Below are 13775 nucleotides of genomic sequence, written 5' to 3'. Positions count from 1 at the left end.
TGGGTATTCGGGCTCCCTCCAGGCCCAAGCTCTTCCCCGGCCCATCCCATGGAACGCCGTTCCCGTTCCTGTTCCCATTCCCGTTCCCGTTCCCATTCCCGTTCCCATTCCTATTTCCTGTTCCCATTCCCATTCCCGTTCCCGTTCCCATTCCCGTTCCCATTCCCGTTCCGTTCCCATTCCCGTTCCCATTCCCGTTCCCATTCCCGTTCCCGTTCCCATTCCTATTTCCTGTTCCCGTTCCCATTCCTATTTCCTGTTCCCGTTCCTGCTCCCGTTCCTGTTCCCATTCCCGTTCCCATTCCCATTCTGTTCCCATTCCCGTTCCCATTCCCATTCCTGTTCCCATTCCCATTCCCATTCCTGTTCCCATTCCCGTTCCCGTTCCCGTTCCCGTTCCGTTCCCATTCCCGTTCCCATTCCCGTTCCCGTTCCCGTTCCCATTCCCGTTCCCGTTCCCGTTCCCGACCTGTCGCGGTTCTTGGTGAGCAGGTTGCGCTCGATGCCCTCCATGAGGTTCTCGAAGCACAGGTGCATGGCCTGCTGCTTCTCCGGGGGCTGGCTGTTCACGATGCTGTTCCGCAGGTCCGAGAAGTACTGTGGAGCCAGGACAGCCAGGGGTTAATTCCCATGGGATCTGGGATTTGGGATCGGGCACAGCCCCCTCGGGGTGCCGGGGATAAGGAGGGAGCATCCCAAAGTATGAGGGGTGGAGGGGATTGATCAGCTCCAAGGAGCTTTCCTGGCTATGGGATCATCCCAAGGACCATCCTGGCTATGGGATCATCCCAAGGATCATCCTGGCTATGGGATCATCCCAAGGATCATCCTGGCTATGGGATCATCCCAAGGAGCTTTCCTGGCTATGGGATCATCCCAAGGAGCTTTCCTGGCTATGGGATCATCCCAAGGACCATCCTGGCTATGGGATCATCCCAAGGATCATCCTGGCCACGGGATCATCCCAAGGATCATCCTGGCCATGGGATCATCCCAAGGAGCTTTCCTGGCTATGGGATCATCCCAAGGACCATCCTGGCCATGGGATCATCCCAAGGAGCTTTCCTGGCCATGGGATCATCCCAAGGACCATCCTGGCTATGGGATCATCCCAAGGATCATCCTGGCTATGGGATCATCCCAAGGAGATTTCCTGGCTATGGGATCATCCCAAGGATCATCCTGGCTATGGGATCATCCCAAGGAGCTTTCCTGGCTATGGGATCATCCCAAGGACCATCCTGGCCATGGGATCATTCCAAGGGTTTTTTGGGAATGCTCTCCTCCTCCATCTGACCCCGTCTTATTTTCTGAAAAATCTCTTGGCCCAGGACTCTGCTCCTGGGAAGCTGAGAAGCCTCAGAGAACAATGAAAACAAGAATTCTCTGATTTGCTTCTCCTGAGTTTTGCTGCTTTGGAATGGGGTTGGAGATTGTTTAATTGGATTCATGTGAATTGTTTTGACTTCATGACCAATCACAGGCTGTGTTTGGGACTCTGTAAGGAGTCACCAGTTTTTCATTATTGTCTTTTAGCCTTCTGTCTGTATCCATTGTGCATTCTTTAGTATAGCATAATATATATAATATAATATAATATAATATAATATAATATAATATAATATAATGTAATATAATGTAATATAATGTAATATAATGCAATATAATGCAATATAATGCAATATAATGCAATATAATGCAATGCAATTTAATGTAATATACATTATATTATATTCACATTTATATTATATATTTATATTTATTTATATTCATATTATATATTATACCCTATATAGTTAATATAAATTTATTAAAATATATATTTCATACATACTATATATTTATATTATACTATTATATTTACCTATATTTATATTATATATTTATATAATTATATATTTATATTATATATTTATAACATATATTTTATATAATATATTTTATATCATATATTTTATATCATAAATCTTCTATTCTATTCTATTCTATTCTATTCTATTCTATTCTATTCTATTCCATTCCATTCCATTCCATTCCATTCCATTCATAAATTGGCCTTCCAAGAACATGGAGTCAGATTCATCCCTTCCTCCCTCGGCAGGCACCCCACAAATCCCAGCCTCCCTGAAGCCTTTTCCAGCGGGGATGGGTCCCTCACCTTCTCGTTGAGCAGGATGAGGCCCAGCAGGGGCCGGGACATGGACCACTGGTTCCGGCAGTCCTCGAAGATGATGATGTTCAGCACCGTCGAGAGCATCTGGCACGGGGAGCCAAGGGTTAAAGGCAGCCCCTCCATCCCATCCCACGGATCCTGTCCCAATCCCATGGATCCCATGGATCCCAATACCATGGATCCCATCCTATCCCAATCCCATGGATCTCATCCCATCCCAATCCCGTGGATCCCATCCTATCCCAATACCACGGATCCCATGGATCCCAATCCCATGGATCCCATGGATCTCATCCCATCCCAATCCCATGGATCCCATGGATCCCAATACCATGGATCCCATCCTATCCCGATCCCATGGATCCCATGGATCTCATCCCATCCCAATCCTGTGGATCCCATCCCATGGATCTCATGGATCTCGAATCCCATCCCTTCCCATGGATCCCATGGATCCATCTCATGGATCCCATCCCACTCCCATGGATCCCATTCCATGGATCCCATCCTAATCCTGTGGATCTCATCCCACTCCCGTGGATCCCATGGATCTCATGGATCCCATCCCATGGATCCCATCCTAATCCTGTGGATCTCATGGATCCTATCCCACTCCCATGGATCCCATTACATGGATTCCATCCCAATACCATGGATTCCATGGAGCTCAATGATCCCATCCCAACAACATGGATCCCATGGAGCTCATGGATCCCATCCCATGGATCCCATTCCATGGATCCCATCCCACTCCCAAGGATCCCATTACATGGATCCCATCCCAACACCATGGATCCCATGGATCTCATGGACCCCATCCCACTCCCATGGATCTCATGAATCCCATCCTATGGCTCCCATCCCAATACCATGGGTTCCATGTATCTCATGGACCCCATCCCACTCCCATGGATACCATGGATCTCATGGATCCCATTACATGGATCCCATCCCAACACCATGGATCCCATGGATCTCATGGATCCCATTCCATGGATCCCATCCCACTCCCATGGATCCCATTACATGGATCCCATCCCAACACCATGGATTGCATGGATCTCATGGATCCCATCCCACTCCCATGGATCCCAATACCATGAATCCCATTCCATCCCAAATCCCACCCCAGCTCCCTCCTCGCTCCGGGATTTGGGAATCTCCTGGAGACCCAAGGTTCTGGAGCTCTGAGCACCGGCACCCAATGAATTCTGATGCATTTTGGGGCTCTTCCGTTGTTTTTTTGGGCTCTCCAGGTGTTTTCCAGAGCCCCCAGGTATATTTTGGAGCCCCCAGGTGAATTTTGACCTCCTCAGTTGTTTTTTGGTGTCCCCAGGTTATTTTTTGGCCTCCTCAGGTGTTTTTCAGAGCCCCCAGGTGCATTTTGAAGCCCTCAGGTGCATTTTGTGGACCCCAGGGGTATTTTGCCCCCCCCGGATGCATTTTGGAGCCCCCCAGGTGCATTTTGGAGCCCCCAGGTACATTTTTAAGCCCCTCAGGTGCATTTTGAAGCCCTCAGGTACATTTTGTAGACCCCAGGGGTATTTTGGCCCCCCCCAGGTGCATTTTGAAGCCCCCTGGTACATTTTGTAGACCCCAGGGGTATTTTGGTCCCCCCAGGTGTATTTTGGAGCCCCCTGGCACATTTTGAAACCCCCTGGTGCATTTTGGAGCCCCCCAGGTACATTCTGTAGACCCCAAGTATATTTTGAAGGCCCCAGGTGCATTTTGAAGCCCTCAGGTACATTTTGTAGACCCCAGGTGCATTTTGGCCCCCCCAGGGGTATTTTGAAGCCCCCAGGTGTATTTTTTACCCCCCAGGTGCATTTTGGAGCCCCCAGGTGTATTTTGAAGGCCCCCAGGTGCATTTTGAAACCCCCTGGTGCATTTTGGAGCCCCCCAGTTACATTCTGTAGACCCCAAGTATATTTTGAAGGCCCCAGGTGCATTTTGGAGCCCCCAGGTGTACTTTTTACCCCCCAGGTGCATTTTGAAGCCCCCAGGTGCATTTTGAAGGCCCCAGGTGCATTTTGAAGCCCCCAGGTGTATTTTGGCCCCCCCAGGTGCATTTTGAATCCCCCCAGGTGTATTTTTTACCCCCCCCAGGTGTATTTTTTATCCCACAAGTGAATTTTTGCCCCCCCAGGTGTATTTTTTACCCCCCCCCAGGTGTATTTTTTACCCCCCCCAGCTGTATTTTTTTATATTTTTTACCCCCCCAGGCGTGCTGGGGCTGACCTGCTGGATCATCTCGGGGTGCTGCTGCATGATGTGCAGGAAGCGATCGCTCTCCTGGGCCAGGGGCGTCGATCTCTTCTTGGTGCTGCGCGAGAGCTGCTTGAACAGGTAGGTGACGATGTGGTCCAGGCAGGAGCAGCAGCCCGTGCACACCATGGTGTCTGAGGGGACAGGGGGGACAAATGAGAGTTTGGGGGGAAAAATGGGGGTTTTTGGGGAAAAAAACGGGGGTTTCGGGGAGAAAATGGGGAAAAATTGGGAAAAAATGGGGGTTTGGGGGGAAAAAAACCAAGAGTTTGGAGGGGGGGAAATGGGGGTTTGGGAAGGGAAAATGGGGAAAAAAATGGGGGGAAAAAATGGGGTTTTCGGGAAAAAATGGGATTTCTGGGGGGATATAGGGAAAAATGGGGGTTTGGGAAGGGAAAATGGGGAAAAAATGGGGGGGGGGGGAAATGGGATTTCTGGGGGGAATATAGAGAAAAAATGGGGAAAAATGGGGGTTTGGGGGAAAAAAAAGGGGGTTTGTGAAGGGAAAATGGGGGAGGGAAAAGGGGGAAAAAAAGGGGAAAAATGGGAGGGAAAAGGGGGGAAAAATGGGGGAAAATGGAAGAAAATGGGAAAAAAAATGGGGGAAAATGGGGATTTAGATGGGAAAAAGAGGGTTTGGGGGGAAAATGGGGAAAAAATGGGGTTTTGGAGGAAATTAAAGTGGAAGTGTCTAAGGCCAGGTTGGGGTAATCTGGGATTGTGGAAGGCGTCCCTTGGATTGGGACTAAAATCCTTTCCAAGCCCAACCATCCCAAAATTCCACCAATTCCCAGAACTGTAAATTCTTGGCGGGATCAGTGAAGGAACCACCGCTCCAAATTCTCCAAATGCCAGCTCCAAACTCCAAACCCCACATGGAAAACGGGGTTTTTAACCCTGACTTCCCGACAAATCCCAGGAAAACTCCACCCCAAATCCCAGGAAAACTCCACCCCAAATCCCAGGAAAAGCAGCAGGAGTTACCCAGGGCGGTGAGGCCCTCGGAGATGGAGGACAGGATGTACATGATGACGTGGGGCTCCAGGCTGGCAATGAAGTTCATGTGGTCCTGGGTGAGCACTTCCAGCAGGGAATAGTAGGATTGGCTGAGCTTGGGATAATCCTGCAGGAAAAGCAGGAAAAATCGGCTTGGTTTTCCTGGAAGAGTCAAATTCCTAAATCCAGCCTGTCGTGAAACAGCTGGAATGTGCTGGTGGATCTCCTGGGAAGAACTGAGCAAGGATTCTATCTCCCAGAAAATTTGAATTCCAAGAAATTTCCCATTTTCCTTCTCTCTCCCATTCCACCATTTCCCATTTCCTCCTCTCTCCCATTCCAACATTTCCCATTTTCCTTCTCCCTCCCATTCCACCATTTCCCATTTTCCTCTCTCTCCCATTCCACCATTTCCCATTTCCTTCTCTCTCCCATTCCAACATTTCCCATTTCCTTCTCTCTCCCATTCCACCATTTCCCATTTTCCTTCTCTCTCCCATTCCACCATTTCCCATTTTCCCTCTCTCTCCCATTCTATTCCACGTTCCCTGCTCTATCCAATCACTTTCCCCACTTTTTATTTTTCCCAGGGAAAATCTGGGAATTGGGATGGGATTTCAAATCCATTCCCACCCAAAATTTGGGAATTATTTATGTGGCTCCGTTTCAACCCAAACCATTCCGTAATTGCATGAATTCCAAACTGGGCGGGATTTCAAACCCATTCCCACCCAAAATCTGGGAATTGGGATGGGATTTCAAACCCAAAATATGGGAATTGGGATGGGATTTCAAACCCAAAATATGGGAATTGTGATGGGATTTCCCACCCAAAATCTGGGAATTGGGATGGGATTTCAAACCCAAAATCTGGGAATTGTAACAGGATTTCAAACCCAAAATCTGGGAATTGTGATGGGATTTCAAACCCCTTTCCACCTGAATCTGGGAACTGGGATGGGATTTCCCACCCAAAATCTGGGAATTGGGATGGGATTTCAAACCCAAAATCTGGGAATTGTGATGGGATTTCCCACCCAAAATCTGGGAATTGGGATGGGATTTCAAACCCAAAACCTGGGAATTGTGATGGGATTTCCCACCCAAAATCTGGGAATTGTGACGGGACTTCAAACCCATTCCCACCAAAAATCTGGGAATTGTGATGGGATTTCAAACCCATTCCCACCCAAAATCTGGGAATTCTTCCTGTGCTTCACCCAGAGCCTGCTGCCACTGCCCATTCCCTGCCCCAAGCCCTTCATCCCTCCTTCCTCTCCTCCAGCTTTTCCTGGGATGGAACTGGAATTCCCAGGATGGAACTGGAATTCCTGGGGACGGAACTGGAATTCCCAGGATGGAACTGGAATTCCCAGGATGGAGCTGGAATTCCCGGGGACGGATCTGGAATTCCCAGGGACGGATCTGGAATTCCCAGGATGGAACTGGAATTCCTGGGGACAGAACTGGAATTCCCCAGGATGGAGCTGGAATTCCCGGGGACGGAACTGGAATTCCCGGGATAGAGCTGGAATTCCCAGGATGGAATTGGAATTCCGAGGATGGAACTGGAATTCCTAGGGACGGAACTGGAATTCCCAGGATGGAACTGGAATTCCTGGGGATGGAACTGGAATTCCCGGAGACGGAATTGGAATTCCTGGGGATGGAACTGGAATTCCCGGGATGGAACTGGAATTCCTGGGGACTGAACTGGAATTCCCGGGGACGGAACTGGAATTCCCGGGACGGAACTGGAATTCCTGGGACGGAACTGGAATTCCCGGGACGGAACTGGAATTCCCAGGGCCGTCTCTGGAATTCCTGGGATGGAACTGGAATTCCCAGGGATGGAACTGGAATTCCTGGGATGGCATTTGGGGCCGTCTCTGGAATTCCCGGGGCCGTCTCTGGAATTCCCAGGGCTGTCTCTGGAATTCCCGGGGCCGTCTCTGGAATTCCCGGGGCTGTCTCTGGAATTCCCGGGCCATCTCTGGAATTCCCGGGGTGTCTCACCAGGAGGTCGCTGTGCGGGATGGAGAGCAGCAGTTTGATGAAGGTCTGCAGGGCGTTGTCCAGCGCGTCGTCCCCGTAGAGCCGGAAGACGCCGAAGTTGACGTAGCTGCCGCTGAGCGCCGCCTTCAGCATGGAGAAGCAGATGGAGATTCCCTTCAGCTTCAGCGCGTACACCTGGTCCTTGGGCACCTCGCCCAGCGTCAGGATGCGATTCCCTGCGGGAATTCCGGCTCGGGATCACCATTCCCATCCCGCCCCGGGGTTCCAAATCCATTCCAACCCAAAATCTGGGAACTGGGATGGGATTTCAAATCCATTCCAACCCAAGCCATTCCATTCCCTTCAGGAATTCCGGCTCGGGATCACCATTCCCATCCTGCCCCGGGGTTGAAAATCCATTCCAACCCAAAATCTGAGAATTGGGATGGGATTTCAAATCCATTCCAACCCAAAATCTGGGAACTGGGATGGGATTTCAATCCATTCCAACCCAAGCCATTCCATTCCCTTCAGGAATTCTGGCTCGGGATCACCATTCCCATCCTGCCCCGGGGTTCCAAATCCATTCCAACCCAAACTATTCAATGATCCATTGAATTCCGAGTTGGATGGGATTGCAAATTCAATCCAACCCGGAACTGGGTAATTGGGATGGCATTTAAATCCATTCCAACTCAAACTATTCCATGATCCCATAAATTCCAAACTGGATGGGGTTCCAAATCCATTCCAACCCAAAATCTGGGAATTGGGATGGGACTTCAAATCCATTCCAACCCAAGCCATTCCATTCCCTTCAGCTTCAGCGCCTACACCTGGTCCTTGGGCACCTTGCCCAGCGTCAGGATGCGATTCCCTGCGGGAATTCCGGCTCGGGATCACCACTCCCATCCTGCCCCGGGGTTGAAAATCCATTCCAACCCAAAATCTGAGAATTGGGATGGGATTTCAAATCCATTCCAACCCAAAATCTGGGAACTGGGATGGGATTTCAAATCCATTCCAACCCAAAATCTGGGAACTGGGATGGGATTTCAAATCCATTCCAACCCAAGCCATTCCATTCCCTGCAGGAATTCCAGCTCGGGATCACCACTCCCATCCCGCCCCGGGGTTCCAAATCCATTCCAACCCAAGATATTCAATGATCCATTGAATTCCGAGTTGGATGGGATTGCAAATTCAATCCAACCCGGAACTGGGTAATTGGGATGGCATTTAAATCCATTCCAACTCAAACTATTACATGATCCCATAAATTCCAAACTGGATGGGGTTCCAAATCCATTCCAACCCAAAATCTGGGAATTGGGATGGGATTTCAAATCCATTCCAACCCAAGCCATTCCATTCCCTTCAACTTCAGCGCCTACACCTGGTCCTTGGGCACCTTGTCAGGATGCGATTCCCTGCGGGAATTCCAGACCAGGATCACCACTCCCATCCCGCCCCAGGGTTGAAAATCCATTCCAACCCAAACTATTCAATGATCTTTTGAATTCCAAGCTGGATGGGGTTTCAAATCCACTCCAACCCGAAATTGGGTAAATGGGATGGGGTTCCAAATCCATTCCAAGTCAAAATTTGGGAATTGGGATGGGATTTCAAATCCATTCCAACCCAAGCCATTCCATTCCCTTCAGCTTCAGCGCGTACACCTGGTCCTTGGGCACCTCGCCCAGCGTCAGGATGCGATTCTCTGCGGGAATTCCGGCTCGGGATCACCATTCTAGTGGTGGCATCCCAGCCCAAAGTTTAAAATCCATTCCAACCCAAAATCTGGGAATTGGGATGGGATTTCAAATCCATTCCAACCCAAAATCTGGGAACTGGGATGGGATTTCAAATCCATTCTAACGCAATCCATTCCATTCCCTTCAGCTTCAGCACCTACACCTGGTCCTTGGGCACCTCGCCAGGATGCGATTCCCTGCGGGAATTCCGGCTCGGGATCACCACTCCCATCCTGCCCCGGGGTTCCAAATCCATTCCAACCCAAGATATTCAATGATCTCTTGAATTCCAAGCTGGATGGGATTGCAAATCCACTCCAACCCGGAACTGGGTAATTGGGATGGGGTTTAAATTCCATTCCAAGTCAAAATTTGGGAATTGGGATGGGATTCCAAATCCATTCCAACTCAAACTATTACATGATCCCATGAATTCCAAACTGGATGGGATTCCAAATCCATTCCAACCCAAAATCTGGGAATCCCAAACTGAATGGGATTTCAAATCCATTCCATTCCCTTCAGCTTCAGTGCCTACACCTGGTCCTTGGGCACCTCGCCAGGATGCGATTCCCTGCGGGAATTCCGGCTCGGGATCACCATTCCCATCCCACCCCGGGGTTCCAAAGCCATTCCAACCCCTTCCATCCAAACTACACGGGATTTAAATTCCATTCCAAGCCAAAATCTGGGAACTGGGATGGGATTTCAAATCCTTTCCAACCTGAAATCTGGGACATATTTACATGGTTCCTTCCCAACCCAAACCATTCCATCATCCAGGACGTTTCCAGGATTTATCCATGGATGAAGCCAGTATGAATCAAGGATTTATCCATGGATTAATCCAGGATTTTTCCAGGATGAAACCAGAATTTATCAATGTATGAATCCAGGAGGTTTCCATGGATGAATCCATGATTTTTCCAGGATGCTTTCAGGATGAATCCAGGATTTATCCATGGATTAATCCAGGATGTTTCTAGGATTTATCTATGGATTTCTCCAGGATGAATCCAGGATATTTCCATGGATGCATCCATGATTTTTCCAGGATTTATCCATGGATTAATGCAGGATGAATCCAGGATACTTCCATGGATGCATCCATGATTTTTCCAGGATGTTTCCAGGATTTCTCCAGGATGAATCCAGGATTTTTCCAGGATGCTTTCAGGATGAATCCAGGATTTATCCATGGATTAATCCAGGATGTTTCCAGGATTTATCCATAGATTTCTCCAGGATGAATCCAGGATATTTCCATGGATGCATCCATGATTTTTCCTGGATGTTTCCAGGATATTTCCAGGATGAACCCAGGATTTTTCCAGGATGAATCCATGGATGAATCCAGGATATTTCCAGGATGCTTCCAGGATGAATCCAGGATTTATCCATGGATTAATCCAGGATGTTTCCAGGATTTATCTATGGATTTCTCCAGGATGAACCCAGGATTTTTCCCAGGATGAATCCATGGATGAATCCAGAATATTTCCATGGATGCATCCATGATTTCTCCAGGATGCATCCACGATTTCTCCAGGATGCATCCATGATTTTTCCAGGATGTTCCCAGGATGAACCCATGACGAATCCAGGATTTATCTGGGAATTTTTCCATGGATGCAGCCCAGGCAGCTGCAGGATCCCTCACCGTAGGTCGTGATCATCTTGCTGGTCTCCCGGAAAAGCAGGATCCCGTTGGGAGAGGAGACGTCGAACTGCAGCCGTTGGGATCTGCAGGAAAAACAGGGAATGCTCAGAGCCAGGGAGCTGCTCCAGGCCTGGAGAGAGCTGGGAATGTTCCCCTGGAGAAGGGAAATTCCAGGGAGAGCTTCCAGCACATTCCAGGGCCTGAAGGGGCTCCGGGAGAGCCGCAGAGGGATTTGGGATAAGGGATGGACACAGGATTGGGAAAGGGGAGATTGGGATGGGATTTTGGGAAGGAATTCCTGGCTGGGATGGAATTCCCAGAAATGCTGTGGATGCCTGGGAGTGTCCAAGGAAAGGTGGGAAAAAGGGAGGATCCAAGGAAATCTTGGAGCACATTCCAGAGCCTGGAGGGGCTCCAGGAGAGCTGGAGAGGGATTTGGGATAAGGGATGGAGGGACAGGACACAGGACTGGAAAAGGGGAAATTTGATGGGATTTGGGAAGGAATTCCTGGCTGGGGGTTGGGGAGGGGCTGGGCTGGAATTCCCAGAGGAGCCAAGGCTGTCCCTGGATCCCTGGGAGTGCCCAAGGAAAGGTGGGAAAAAGGGAAGGATCCAAGGAAATCTTGGAGCACCTTCCAGAGCCTGGAGGGGCTCCAGGAGAGCTGGAGAGGATTTGGGACAAGGGATGGAGGGACAGGACACAGGGAATGGATTTAAACTGGGAAAGGGGAAATTTGATGGGAATTTGGGAAGGAATTCCTGGCTGGGAGGGGCTGGGATGGAATTCCCAGAGGAGCCAAGGCTGCCCCTGGATCCCTGGAAGTGTCCAAGGAAAGGTGGGAAAGGATCCAAGGAAATCTTGGAGAACCTTCCAAGGGGGAGAGCTGGAGAGGGATTTGGGATAAGGGATGGAGGGACAGGACAAAGGACTGGAAAAGGGGAAACTTGATGGGATTTTGGGAAGGAATTCCTGGCTGGGATGGAATTCCCAATTATCCTTGGGAGTGTCCAAGGAAAAGTGGGAAAGGGGAAGGATCCAAGGAAATCTTGGAGAACCTTCCAGAGCCTGGAGGGGCTCCAGGAGAGCTGGAGAGGATTTGGGACAAGGGATGGAGGGACAGGACACATTTCTGATTTTTGGGAATCTCCTACCTGTTCTAAATGGGAATTTGGGGGGAAAATGGGGAAAAAATGGGGATTTGGGGAAAAAATGGAGATTTGGGGAAAATCATGAGAGGTTTGGGAGCAACGACCACACAGGGAGGGATGAAATAAACCCTTTCCAATGCTCAGAATTCCATGAAATCCTGGAGTTTTGGGAATCTCCTACCTGTTATAAATGGCAATTTGGGGATAAAATGGGGGAAAACAATGGGGATTTGATGGGGGGGATTTGGGGAGAAATTCGGGATTTGGGGAAAATCATGAGGGGTTTGGGGGCAACAACCACACAGGGAGGGATGAAAAAACCCCTTCCAAGGCTCAGAATTCCATGAAATTTCTGATTTTTGGGAATCTCCTACCTGTTCTAAATGGGAATTTGGGGGTAAAATGGGGAAAAAATGGGGATTTGGTGAGGGGGAAATGGGGAAAAAATGGAGATTCGGGGAAAATCATGAGGGGTTTGGGGGCAACGACCACACAGGGAGGGATGAAATGAGCCCTCCCAAGGCCAAGAATTCCATGGAATTTCTGATTTTTGGGAATCTCCTACCTGTTCCAAATGGGAATTTGGGGGGGAAATGGGGAAGAAATGGCGATTTGGTGAGGGGGAAATGGGGAAAAAATGGAGATTTGGGGAAAAAAGTGGGGATTTGAGGAAAATCATGAGGGGTTTGGGGGCAACGACCACACAGTGGGGGATGAAATGAGCCCTCCCAAGGCCCAGAATTCCATGAAATCCTGGATTTTTGGGTATCTCCTACCTGTTATAAATGGCAATTTGGGGATAAAATGGGGAAAAAATGGGGATTTGGTGAGGGGGAAATGGGGAAAAAATGGGGATTTGGTGAGGGGGAAATGGGGAAAAAATGGGGATTTGGGGAAAAAAGTGGAGATTTGGGGAAAATCATGAGGGGTTTGGGGGAACAACAACCACACAGGGGGGGATGAAATGAGCCCTCCCAATGCCCAGAATTCCACGGAATTCCGGGTTTTTGGGAATTCCTACCTGTTGTGGACCAGCTCAGCCATGAGTTTGAGGACGGGCGTGGTGCAGGCGGGGTCGTGGTACCAGAGCTCGATGGCTCTCTGCAGGATGGGCATGTACGAGGGGTAACTGCAGGGAATTAAGGAATTCCCGCTTTTCCAGGCCCAAATTCCACGGGAACGCAACATCCCATGAGGGCAGCAGGGCAGGGCGGGGCTCAGGGTGGCGCCAGGATGAAGTTTGGGGTTGGTTTTTTTGGGGTTGTTTTTTTGGGGTTGGTTTTTTTTGGGGTTGTGATCGGTGGGTTTTGAATCGTGGAGAAAACAAGCGGAGTGGGAGGTGTCAGGGAATGGGATTTCCAGAGGGCTCCTGGGATTCAGGATCAGGATCGGGATTTGGGATCAGGATGGGGATTGGGATCGGGATCAGGATTGGGATCGGGATTTGGGATTAGAATTCGGGATTTGGGATGGGATCAGGATTTGGATCAGAATTTGGGATGGGATCAGGATTTGGGATCTAGATCAGGGTTTGGGATCAGGATCAGGATCAGGGTTTGGGATGATATCAGGATTTGGATCAGGGATTGGGATCAGGATCAGGGTTGGGATCAGGATCAGGATTTGGGATCAGGATCTGGGATCAGGGTTTGGGATCAGGATCAGGGTTTGGGATCAGGGTTTGGGATCAGGATCAGGGATCAGGATCAGGGTTTGGGATCAGAGTTTGGGATCAGGGTTTGGGATCAGGATCAGGGATCAGGATCAGGGTTTGGGATCAGGA

The 13775-nt window shown here is 49.4% G+C and overlaps 1 protein-coding gene and 1 long non-coding RNA gene across 5 annotated transcripts in view; one reads left to right on the top strand and one right to left on the bottom strand.

The window, feature by feature from the left end:
* Positions 1 to 13775, bottom strand: part of XPO7 (exportin 7) — a 78889-nt gene that overhangs the window by 3878 nt on the left and 61236 nt on the right. For all 4 annotated transcript variants that reach the window (XM_071454844.1, XM_071454846.1, XM_071454843.1 and 1 more), the window contains 7 exons: positions 13014 to 13121; positions 10844 to 10926; positions 7451 to 7665; positions 5423 to 5561; positions 4412 to 4572; positions 2159 to 2257; positions 470 to 597 (listed from right to left, as the gene is read on the bottom strand). In XM_071454844.1, coding sequence (XP_071310945.1) covers positions 470 to 597; positions 2159 to 2257; positions 4412 to 4572; positions 5423 to 5561; positions 7451 to 7665; positions 10844 to 10926; positions 13014 to 13121 — 933 coding nt within the window. The remainder of the gene's footprint in view (positions 1 to 469; positions 598 to 2158; positions 2258 to 4411; positions 4573 to 5422; positions 5562 to 7450; positions 7666 to 10843; positions 10927 to 13013; positions 13122 to 13775) is intronic.
* Positions 3147 to 4266, top strand: LOC139603857 (uncharacterized). Its single transcript, XR_011683833.1, has 3 exons — positions 3147 to 3550; positions 3734 to 4035; positions 4157 to 4266. It is a non-coding gene; the product is annotated as an uncharacterized lncRNA (long non-coding RNA).

The sequence above is a fragment of the Agelaius tricolor genome, unplaced genomic scaffold (assembly GCF_023055355.1).
Source record: "Agelaius tricolor isolate 1412-34295 unplaced genomic scaffold, bAgeTri1.0.p SCAF_41, whole genome shotgun sequence".
In the NCBI taxonomy this organism is placed as follows: domain Eukaryota; kingdom Metazoa; phylum Chordata; class Aves; order Passeriformes; family Icteridae; genus Agelaius; species Agelaius tricolor.
The sequence above is the reverse complement of the archived record's forward strand: the minus strand, read 5'-3'. Positions and strand labels throughout refer to the sequence as shown.